The following is an 11,783-nucleotide window of genomic DNA, read 5'->3' on the forward strand; positions in this document are numbered from 1 at the left end:
CTTTGCCTTTGTTTTCTCATCTACGAAACGGGTAATGGCCACATCCTCACTTACTTGTCATTTGTCCTCAATACACCATAGGCGCTCTGAGTTTGTTTTCTGCTACCTTGCGTTGTCCTTGCACAAAGGAATGCTGTTCACTTTCTGCTGCTACCATCTTCCCTAGGTGAAACTACGGAAGTCAACCAAGTCCTGTGCACAACAAGAGAAGGAAATAGCCAAGGTTTGATTAGATCGGCGCCTTTTCCACTGAGTGTCTACCTAGGGCATAAACACAAGGGAAAGCCCGAGGGTCTTAGAAAGCTTTCAGGGTATGGAAAGGGTGGAGCAGGAAAACCTGGCAAGTGAATTTCTGACTCACAAGATAGGTGGAAAAAACATTTTCATTAAATCCTAGCCTTAACATTTTTTAAAACACTCATCTGCCCCAGCTACCTTGTAGCATCTCAAATCTAAAAGTCATATTACATTCCCTCTTGTTTCCCAGAGAGGCACAGGGCAACATGGGCGCAGTTTTCCCCCTTCCCCACTCAAAACTGGGCTTTATGCCTGAATGATGAGGTCACCTTTTGCAAGGTGGTTGTTTCCCTTCAAGTAAGGAGTTGCTAAGTAACGGACCACATGTCCAATGTACAAGGCAGGTTCCCAGGGAAACAGCCAAAACTTGGTACTGACTGAATTCATGAGGTTCGTTTACTTTCTTCTTCTTTTTTTATTAATTTATTTATTATGTATGCAATATTCTGTCTGTGTGTATGTCTGCAGGCCAGAAGAGGGCACCAGACCTCATTACAGATGGTTGTGAGTTACCATGTTGTTGCTGAGAATTGAACTCAGGACCTCTGGAAGAGCAAGCAATGCTCTTAACCTCTGAGCCATCTCTCCAGCCCCCTTTCTTCTTTTTTCTAGATGCAAAGTGACTACCAGTCTGTACATGAGCTCTGTGAAGACCAGGCCCACTACATAAAGGTACAGTGTTACTGGGGAAGTCAGAATGGAGACAGATCTCCCAGACTCAGGAGAAAGCCATTATTATTATTATTATTATTATTCTCCATCTGCCATGAGAAAATGCCTTTTATTCAACAGAATGGCCACCAAAGATGAGTGCTCTTAGACAATGTGCCGAACCCTGCTATGCAAAGCTCTTTGACCAATTGGTTTCGTGTTTTAGTATTTCCCTCAACCCATTTGTCTAGTAAGGCTGAGGAGTTCTGGGAGGACACCGAGGCTTCAGGGAGCGAGGTTACATGCTCTGGGAACTTCGTTAGTCCAGGTCAGATCTGGGATTTGAGTACAAGCAAGGCCTCCAAGAGGAACTTTGGCTCTAGAAGCCCATCCTGTCACTAACACCTCTGATTTTTTTTTTTTACGCCCCTTACTTTATACACCCTGATGTGAGAGAGGTATTTGGAATGTTAGGAATTCATTTTAGTGAGAGATTCCTGTCAGTGACTTTGAAATAAAAACACAAATTCTCTTTATGATGCCCCTCGCCCCACGGGAAGAAATACCAAGAAATTCTGAGGGAGATGGAGAAGGAACAAGAAGTAACACTGCTGGAAAAAGAAATGTAAGTCTGGGAAATGGCGCCCCCTGGTGGACTGCAGTGCCTGCCCCGGGCAGTTCCCTGCAGGGCAGAGCTTGGGAACAATTGGTGTCACTGAGTAAAGGGCCTACAGCAGGTCATCCTTGGCAGCCTCTGCTGAGACTGAACAGTCATCAGCATTCAGACTGGTCTCCTACCCAGTAACTGGGACCTGAAATGCTTTGATACCTGCTCTTTTCCTATATCCTTGGTTGAACAGTGTCCTCAACACTACTCAAGCTAGATTCAGAGATGAAAAATTATAGCAAAGAGATGCTACGTGCAAGGTACAGATATTACTGGCATCTGTGTGTGTCACAACGTTTCCTAGGAGATTGACGCCATAGAATGACCAGAAATCTGTAGATGTAGTTCACAGAACTTGACCCCCTTTCTTCTTGCTTATACTTCTTAGTTGTATCACATATTATACAATATGCATAGGCTGCATACATCTTAAAGATGTAGCTGATAGTTTCTTTTATATATCAGCACACTAGGACCACTTAGATCTCCATATAGACTATCATAAGCCCCAGAAGTTCCTCAGACCCTCTACCCCCTCAACACCCCTGGCAAAGGTAACTACTTAGGCTGACCATTTAAAATTCTAGCCTTGATTTTTCTAATAATTCAGTCTATCTTCTCTGAGTCCGGCTTTCACTGAGGCTTAGCTCTGCTGCATCATGTGACCTGCTCTTTATAATATTCCATTATATGAATATGACTCAATATCTATCACTGAGGAACACTTTGGCTATTTCAACTTTTGGGATATTAAAGTCTGCTAGAAAACATCCTCATGTATGCCTTTTGGTAGATGTATCCTTCCATTTTTGAGGGGTCATTGGGTACACATATCTTTGTTGTACTATGTGAAATCATTTTCTTTCGTGTTTGTATCAATATCTTCACCCATGACAACAGCATAAGAATGCTGGGCGGAAAGATGGCTCAGGGGGTAAAGGTGCCATTCCTATTGGCTTGTTGTTTTCCTCGGGCCTTGAGCTCAGTTCTCAGGAGAATGACTCGTTCAGGATTTCCCCCAGACATTTATTGTTTCTACTTGTACTCTTCTGAAATCCGTCCTTCCTGTGTCCAGCCACCCCTGCACAGTCTTTAAACTTCCACGTGTTTAAAACTTTTAAGTCTAAAGGGAGGCTCTATTTGCCCCGCACCTGGTGGTTTTCTCGATTGGTAGACCTTATGCCTGTGAGCCCCTTTTTACATGCTTTATTCTATACACTTAATCTGTGTCTCTGTCCTTTTTCCTAGACTCAACTGTCTTAATTATTATAGCTTTCTAGTTAGCCTTGATATAGGGTAGATGCAGCCTACAAGGGTTTCACTCTTATTTTTGGACCTATGAGCTTCAGTACAAATATTTTGTCAGTTTCAATTTCTACCAAAACCACAAACATCAAAAAACAACTTACTGAGGTTTAGATGGCAATTATTGGGATCTGTGAATAAAACTTGGAGGTTAATTAACGTCTAGCTAACAGCTGTTCCAACTTTATCCATCCATTGATTTAGATCTTTACCTCTCCTTTGGCGTATTGTCTTTCTGTGCAGTATTCCTATACCTCTTTAGTCATGCTGATAGTTTTTGCTATTGTAAGTGTTCTGCTCGTTTGGTTTTATGGCTGATAACTGCTACAGTGCAGAGCTGCATAGGCTCTGATAAACTGAATTGTATCCATTAGCGCTGCTGATTACTTTTGAGTCTTGATTACACACGGATCACTAGGGGCCAGCTCCCACATTACCAGGCAAGCCCATTGAGATGTTTGCTTTGACAGCCTTGACCTCTGCACTCTGCCTCCTCAGCCAGTTGATGTCGCTGTCACCGCTGTCTGCTTGGACCACAAGGAAAGCCTTGGTGAAGAGGAGCTCCCCTGGGTTTCTCTTGACTTGAGGGCTTGCTTCCCTTTGACCCCTGACTGCCGTCTCCGATAGAGTCGGTGGTGCATTTTTCCCAGTTTTATAGTTACTTTTGGAAGTGGGCTCCTCTGACACAAACCACGTCATCATGGAAGAGCCAGGAGCCTGTGCCGATTCTCCTTTTACACCCTGATTGATTACTATAAGAGGAGATACCCATGAAAGTGCTGGATAAGTTTACTGTATTAATTCTGTAACCGGAAACCACTCTAAGTAAAACAAATAAACTAACAATGACCAGAAGGGTTTGAAGAGAGAAGAAAAGCAGGCAGATATTAGAGAAGAGTTGGCAGCTGAAGAGGAGAATGGCAGGAAGTTGTTCCCTCCAATGTGGTGCCTTGTGGCCTGAGGTCAAGCCAAACATTGTGTGTATTGTGTGGATGGAATAGTTTAAACTTGGAGGGAAAAATAGAAATTAGGCTACTAGGAAGAAAAAGATCCAGACATCAGTAGTTTCTGGATATCATTTATGGTAGGTTAGACCCACACAGTCTGTTTCTGGTGATCGCTCACATTTGGGTCTTTTGTTTTGTTTTTGTTTTTGTTTGTTTGTTTGTTTTTTGAGACAGGGTTTCTTTGTAGCTTTGGAGCCTGTCCTGAAACTAACTCTTATAGACCAGGCTGGCCTGGAACTCACAGAGATCCACCTGCCTCTGACTCCTGAGTTCTGCGATTAAAGGCGTGCGCCACCACCACCCAACTTCCAGTTGGGTCTTATAACCTCAGTGGGGCTGTTCACCGACTGCTCTGAGAAGTTCAGTTTGAAAGTCAGCCAAAGATTTAGGCCAAGTTTAGGTATAGATTATCTTTCTCTTAAGAATGGAGTGTGGGCTGGTTAGTTTTATGTCAACTTGACACAAGCTGGAGTAACTGGAGAGGAGGGAACCCAAATGAGAAGATGCCTCCATAACATCAGGCTGTAGGCAAATCTTAGGGCATTTTCTTAATGAGTGATTGATGGTAGAGAACTCAGCCCATTTTGGGTGGTGCCATCCTTTGGTTGGTGGTCCTGGGTTCTATTAGAAAGCAGGCTGAACAAGCCTAGAGGGGCAAGCCATAAGCAGCACTCCTCTATGGCCTCAGCATCAGCTCCTGCCCTGTTTGAGTTCCTGTCTTGACTTCCTTCAGTAACGATCAGTGATGTGGACATATATTATTCCTCAAGTCACTTTTGGTCATTACAGCAACAGAAACTCTGACCAGGACAGAATGGGGCTGGGATGTAGCTTAATGGTAGAATATTTGCCTAGAACATGAAAGGTCCTTGCTTCACTTTTCACTATACCCCTACCAAAATAAATAAATAAATAAATAAATAAATAAATAAATAAATAAATAAATAAATAAATAAATGGATATGTGTGACTTGGAGGCAGAAGTTGGAGATCCTTGTGGGAGAAAGGGAATTAATCAGAGAGGAAGGAAGAGGCACCAAGAAGTCATGTGGAAAGGGGAAAAAATTGGAAGAAAGCATAATAAATCATGTGTGAGAAAAAGCCATCCAATTGCATGGTAAATTTGAAAATAATTGGAAAAGAATGTTTCCCAATGTCTTTGTATGATTTTTCAGGCATGTCACAGATATTTCATGACTTAGGAAAGCTCTTGCAGCAGTTCCTTGGGTTGTCTCAAATGATAACTGGCTTTGATCTTTTGTGTTGTTTTAAATTCAGGTCCAAAGCCCAGAATGACTCTTCCCAAAAAGTGAAACCTGGGGCAACTCTGGTAGAGACCATTCAGAGCAACATGGTGAGTCCTGCCTGTCCACGCTTGGGCTTTTCCCTAGTCCTTCTTCTTCCTGGGACATCTCTCTCACGCCCCTCCTCCTCTTAAAACTTCCTAGAGCTAGAAAGTGAGTTTCTGTTGCCTGGCACTACACCACGGCATCTGGGAAAAGGTGGAGCCAGAATACAAAGATGGCCGACCGAACTGTGAAGTCTCTCCTTGTAGCATCCCTCTCCCATCCCCACCCTTTGCGCCACTTCTCTTTGAGATTCCGGCTACCATGTTCATTACTTTCCACAGGAGAAGAACATCATTAAGAAAGAGAAGAAAAAGTTTTTGGTTAGGTAAGTGGCAGAATTGTGCCCCTGACCTAGTTGGTCCAGGCCACATTCGCTGTGCAGTTGACTTGATACAGGCCAGAAGAATGAGTATTAGCATCAGACAGATAGTCATGCAGTCTGAGTTCCCTGAGCAGAGTTTCTATCTACAGAGTTAGGACAGCAGACTTGCATGGCTCTAAATAGCTGGAGGAATTAGTGGCTCCTTCCGAGAAACTCGGGATGAAAGCCATAGGTTACATTTCATTTCGATTCCTCTATGTCCCCCCAGTGTGCTCCCTTTTGGCTTTTCAGATGCTGGCATCCCAAACCTTTGCTACCTTTATTGAAAAAGGAGGACAGGGTGCATTAACTTTCGTTGCTGTTTTACTGCGGGCTGAGAAATTATAGGGGGGAAAATCACTTGCATTCTGTCTTGTCTCTTCTCAAATTTTTTAAAATAAGGAGACTTACCTTCAGTTTTCTAGAATTACTTGCTATAGGAGACATAAAGAGCACCATGATCATGAGGTTCACAATCTTGAACTTTTACAGTTAACCTCCAAAAGGCCTGCCCCATGGAGAGTACCAGAAGGTCATCTATTCCTTTGGAAATGTTCAATACCTGACCACTAAATTGCAGGTTTTCTGTTATCTGCGTTCACCATCTCTACCCCCTACCCCCTAAGAACCCTGGACAGTTTTGTCAAAAGCAGCAACCCACCATCCATACAAGTTCATTCCCCATTGCTTGACGGTAAGCTGTTCTGTTCCTGGATGTTCATGATGAGTTTCTCTCTGCAGACACTTCCACTACCTCTTCTTCATGATTGTGGTCTTCCTTCGGATATTGGGTTGTGTGGCCTTCCACCTGCAGTACATAAACCCGGACTTCCTCGTGGACACTCTACCCATGCTGATGAGCAGAAGCACGTTGAAGTGGCTGAGGGACATACTGTTCCCCTTCCTTACGCTAGAGGTGGAAGACGTTCTACCACACTAGCGGCAGGCGATCCGCCAGGCCTCACATTGCACCTTCAATGTTGGGGCTGGGGCTGGGGCCCTGCGTTGGTGATGGGGGGCAAGAAGGAAATGGCTATGACTCAGGGCCTCTATGTGACAGCTGAGTTTTATATGTTAAGTCTCTCCTAGAGTGTCTCTCTGCGAATAGAGAATGCGTTTGATCAAAATTCACTGTGTTGGTCTGTGCATCCTGGGGCCTTTCTTATGTAGTCACAAAGTCTCTGTTCTCTTCAGACAAAGTAAAAAGAAAAACTCCCCTGGGACTTCCACTTTCTGCTTCATTTTATTAAATAAAAAAATAAAATCACATGTAAATTTTCTAGATTCTCAGTCCTTTAGGGAGGCACGCATGAGGACATCCATGGAACTAGACTTCGTGGAAGACTTTAAGCCTTACATTAACAACATACTCTCTCCCTATGGCTCTTTGTGCCACCTTAAAAGAGTGGGGTTCTGACAAATATGGCCTTTTTCTTATACATAGGTAACTACTCATTCTTAAATAATTCAAAAAAGCAAATTCAAGTGTTAATAGAAGTAAAATTGATAAAATACTTGTAAATACAGGCAAAAAGAAATGTGTACTTTTAGATACAGCTAAGCAAATATTTTTATTATCAAATCCTACCCTCTGATTCCTTCTAACTGGAGACGGCCATTCCCACCTTCCACCAAAAGCTTCTAGAACCTTCTCTGGGTTTCCTGTAGTCCCCCCTGTCTTATATCCTCTGTCGCCGTTCCTAAGTGCTCTGACCTTGAGACAGGTGTCATCTTTATTTCTGACCAGACGTCACACAGTCACTTACCAAAGTGACATTACAAAGCGGGACTTAGGAAGAGGATGAGTGACCCTTTTCCAGCACATCTAGGGGCAACAACTTAAAACCATGAGGCTAGGACCTGGCGTTACAAGAGTGGGTACTTTGAGGAGCGCCGAGGAAGCGCTGGTGCGACAGAAGGAAGGCGGGGAGGGACACAGGCGAAAACAGGTCACCTCTTCAGCTGGCGGAATTGCTATTGTTACAGAAGCTCCCACAGCACAGGAGCCTCTTTTTGGCGCTATCTTTCGGCACATTCCAAAAACTCTTGCTTCCTGGGGCGGCGGGGGGGGGGGGGGGGGGGGGGGGACTGTTCTCTTTTAGGACTCACTCTTGATAGAGATTTTAACGGTTTTATTCGACCACATTGGAGTAAAGGCAGAAACATTGTTTTTTTTTGTTGTTTGTTTGTTGTTTTTTTTCGTTTGTTTGTTTTTTGGTTGCAGACATGATCCTATCTCAGGTTTCCTTTCTGGGGCCTAAAAAAGTATGAGTAGTCTCTGAATTTTGAGTATGGCACGCACAAACTTTAAAACAAAACAAAAACTGACCAGCAGCGCCCTCTTGTGACCAAATGAAATGAAAACGTTGTGCCACTTCATCGGTCTTCATCCAACTAGCAAGTTGAAGAAGGGATGATTCTTAATCTCTGCTTTCTAATAATTTGATTATTCATTACTCATGAATTCGGTCAATAACTTGAAAAAATCATCGAACAACATTCTTGGGCTAGCCAGTATTCTAAAAAATTTAATTAGGATAGAAGAAAAGAGACCAAATTCTTCCCAAATCATAGCTGGTAGGCAGACAATTTGATATACAAAGATCAGATGCTGTTGAGATAGAACCAAGTTAGGTAGCTGAAGCAGGGGAACTGGGCAGGAGTGTTCGCTGACAAGGTGGCATTATAAGAGAGAATTGGAGGGGGTGAAGGAACTGTCTAGATGCCAAGGGGAGCGGTACACAGAGATTCAGAAGGCCTTCTGAGGATTCCCTGCACAGCCCCATTAAGACAAGTCTGTTATGGGAATCCCAAGTTTCTTCTGGTTCCTTCCAGGACAGGGTCCAGGCCTGAGACCTTCTATGCTGCAGCTTCAGCATTTGGGGCTTGGGTTGGCAGTTGTGTGTCAGCTTGACCCATGAGCTAGAGTCATTGGCAAGAAAGTAGTCATAACTGAGAAAATCCCTTATGAGGCTGGGCTGTAGGAAAGCCTGTCGGGCATTTCCTTAAATAGTGATTGATGTGGGAGGGCCCAGGCCATTGTGCCTGGTGCCATCCCTGGGCTAGTGAGCCTGAGCTCTGTAAGTGAGCAGACTGAGCAGCCCATGGGAAGAAAGCCAGTGGGCAGCACTCTTCCATGGCCTCTGTATCAGCTCCTGCCTCTAGGTTCCCACCCTACTTGAGTTCCTACCCTCTGTGCTGCTGCTGCTGAACTGTCCTATGGAAGTGCGAGTGAAATAAACCTTCTCTCCTCGTGTTGCTCTTCGTCATGGTGTTCCAGCGCAGCAATTGTCTGTCCTGAGAAAGTTCTTCGTGTGGTCTGCTCTGTCAGTATTTTGTATATGCTTACTAGCTTTTATTTGCATGTTTTCCTGATCATATTTTTCTGAATGCAAACGATCTTCCTTGGATCGTGACTTTCTTTGTTACATTCGTGTGTAAAAGCCCACTGAAACCCAAGTAACGTTGTCTACAGCAGTAGCTTGCACTCTGTCAGTTCTTTCAGGTCCTCAAAGCCCAGGTCTTACAGACAGATCTGCACAGGTCTGTGAAAGTCATACAGGTGGGTAATATTGACAGAAGCAATGCTCAGAATAATGGGGATTTAGGTGAGGTCTGGCTTCACAGAAGAGCAAAGATTACCCGGTTATTAACATCCATTCCCAGCCTTCTTGGTAGAAAGAAGATGCACACCCTTTCTGCTGAAAGGAAAAGCCTGTGTGCTTAACATTCCTGGTTTCTCCAATGCTTGTCTGTGAGCGTGTGGCCCTCTGCACATGTCTCCACGCTTCCTCTTCCCACCTGAATCGCAGAGTTATCCTCACGTTCTGAACTTGCTGGTTCCTTGATTTGGATTGCCCAGACTCTAAAAACCATTGTCTGCTGGTTCTAACCTACTAGGCCTGTGGAATACCGGGATTTTCTTTGGGGCCGCCAACTAGCTTCCAAACCAAGACCTGGAGACTTCTCGTTAGTTATGAATGCTCGGCCTTTCTTACGCTTGTTCCACTAGCTCTTATACCGTATCCTGTTTCTCTTCATCTAGGTTTTGCCTCCGGGCTTTTTGTCTTTCTTTCCTTCCGTTTCTCGTACTTTCACTGCTTCTCGTGTCTGGCTGACTGATAGCTGCCAGGCTTCTGGTCCCATGGGGCGTCTCCCACTTTCTCCCGTGTTCTCTCTTCCTTCTTCTCAAGCCTAAACTGTTCCTCCTATTTATTCTCTCTGCCCACCAGCCCAGCCTATTCCTCTCCTGCCTAGTTATTGACTGTTCAGCTTTTTATTAGACCAATCAGGTGCCTTAGGCAGACAAAGTAAACCATCTTTTCACAATTAAACAGACGCAGCATAAACAAATGTATCATATCTTTCCATCATTAACAAAGACAGCAGTAACAAACGTAACACATCTTTGTCTAGCTAAAATAATATTCCACACCACTATGGTATTTTGCAATAACAAGTCATAGAGATTTTGGCTCCTTTAAGAATAATAGCCACTGGTTTGAGATTGCTTTAGAGACCTAAATGGTACATTTGCAAGTTAATTCGGAGGAATATACAGTGCATTTTGTTCCTTAGATTCTTCTTGGATATAATTTTGTGCCTCCTGGGCCAAACGTTTACATTCAATTAGAAGGCGTATTTTTTTCTTGTTGGATGTCAGAACATAGCTATAGAACCCAGCCTGATGAAAAGATATTCTGAATGCTGTCCTTAGTGTACCTGAATCTGCATATGGTTTTCACGCTTTCCCGGATAGAGTCTATGTGCTGGGCAATTGTGCTTAAATTGGTCTGTCCTGAGAAAGTTCTGAGAAAGGGCTGCTGTGTTAACATTTAGTATGTGTTCGTGTGTGTGTGTGTGTGTGTGTGTGTGTGTGTGTGTGTGTGATGTTAAAGCAGAGGGTTTGAAATGGCTAAGCCAGCCTGTTATTGAGTCTCTGCCACCATAAAGCATGAGTGTGACGTGCAAAGAGAGATGCACGCGTGACTGGGGCAGTTAATCTTAAATCATAGATAGATCATTTGCCCAAGAGGAAAATGGGGAGGCCTTGATATAGAGAACTAGACAATATGAAGATCCCCAAATGACTCTAAAATCAAGGACTAAAACTACATTCTCTCCAATCAGACAGTCTCAAGATCTCTTGGGACCTGCTTTGATGTACAGACACATTAAAAACTTTAAAATCTAACGTCTAGCTTCCGCCAATTGGATTTTTCTCCTATCTTAAAACGATGACAGTGGTCTTATATGTTCTACTCTTAAGTACGGGGTGTGTCTCCCCTGTGCTTTTTTTCCTGCCCTTCACTCACTGATGTCAAAACTTCATGAGACTAAGGAGTCATTTCCAGTCAGAGAGAAAGAGTTTGGCGTATAATTGAATTTTCAATGAAGTCATTATTCTCTGTGTGCTCTGATGTTAATCTTAATTGAGGGGCTATTTTCTCAGGCTCTCTAGATGAGAACATCCGTTCTTAGGGTTCTGGAAAATGTTTCTGTAACCCAGTCGGATAATCTCACCTCCAATCCTTACTCCAAATACATATTCGGTGTCTAAGATGTAGTTTGTTCTCTAATTACTGGTCCATAGTTACTTGGAATCTGGTTGTTGTGTTTGTTTTTCTTTTTCCTAAAATTGAAAGAAATTTAAAAAGATTAAGATCACCCACTAAACTTACAAAAAGAAGTTTACAAGTGTCGCCACACCAAAAAAAAAAAACAAAAAAAAAAAACTGTAGCACAAGTGCCCCGTTCAACCTAAAAGTGTCATGAGTCACCCCACCGCCACCACTACCAAGGGACTTTATTCTGCACTAAGAGACTTTATTCATGCGTTATGCTCCATATTCAGGATCTCCTTTGTGAAGGTTTGGGGAAGCTGGCTGAGAGTTCGCCTGGAAGGTCAGTAGAATGGGAAAACCCCTGGGCCTCCAATACAAGGCTGCATCCTCCAGCTCTGACTCCCTGCAGAACCCAGGTTCCTGAATGCTGAAAGACCAGCGTTCTCTATTTTGACACCTTATTTGTATATTTTGTTCATGCACACTTACATATGTAATATATATATGAATGTACAGAATGTGTGTTATGTATGTACATGTGTGTTTGTGAATGTGTGCATCTATTTGTACAGAATAAAAAAG

At 43.4% G+C, this 11,783-nt stretch overlaps 1 protein-coding gene across 1 annotated transcript in view; it reads left to right on the forward strand.

Moving 5' to 3' along the window:
• Positions 1-6,756, forward strand: part of LOC142843775 (transmembrane and coiled-coil domain-containing protein 5B-like) — a 63,549-nt gene extending 56,793 nt beyond the window's left edge. Inside the window, exons 8-13 of the mRNA XM_075961723.1 lie at positions 167-223; positions 910-969; positions 1,509-1,573; positions 5,206-5,281; positions 5,558-5,601; positions 6,379-6,756. Coding sequence (XP_075817838.1) covers positions 167-223; positions 910-969; positions 1,509-1,573; positions 5,206-5,281; positions 5,558-5,601; positions 6,379-6,577 — 501 coding nt within the window. The 3' untranslated portion in view covers positions 6,578-6,756. The remainder of the gene's footprint in view (positions 1-166; positions 224-909; positions 970-1,508; positions 1,574-5,205; positions 5,282-5,557; positions 5,602-6,378) is intronic.
• The last annotated feature ends 5,027 nt before the right edge of the window (positions 6,757-11,783 follow it).

This window comes from Microtus pennsylvanicus, chromosome 2 (assembly GCF_037038515.1).
Source record: "Microtus pennsylvanicus isolate mMicPen1 chromosome 2, mMicPen1.hap1, whole genome shotgun sequence".
Taxonomy (NCBI): domain Eukaryota; kingdom Metazoa; phylum Chordata; class Mammalia; order Rodentia; family Cricetidae; genus Microtus; species Microtus pennsylvanicus.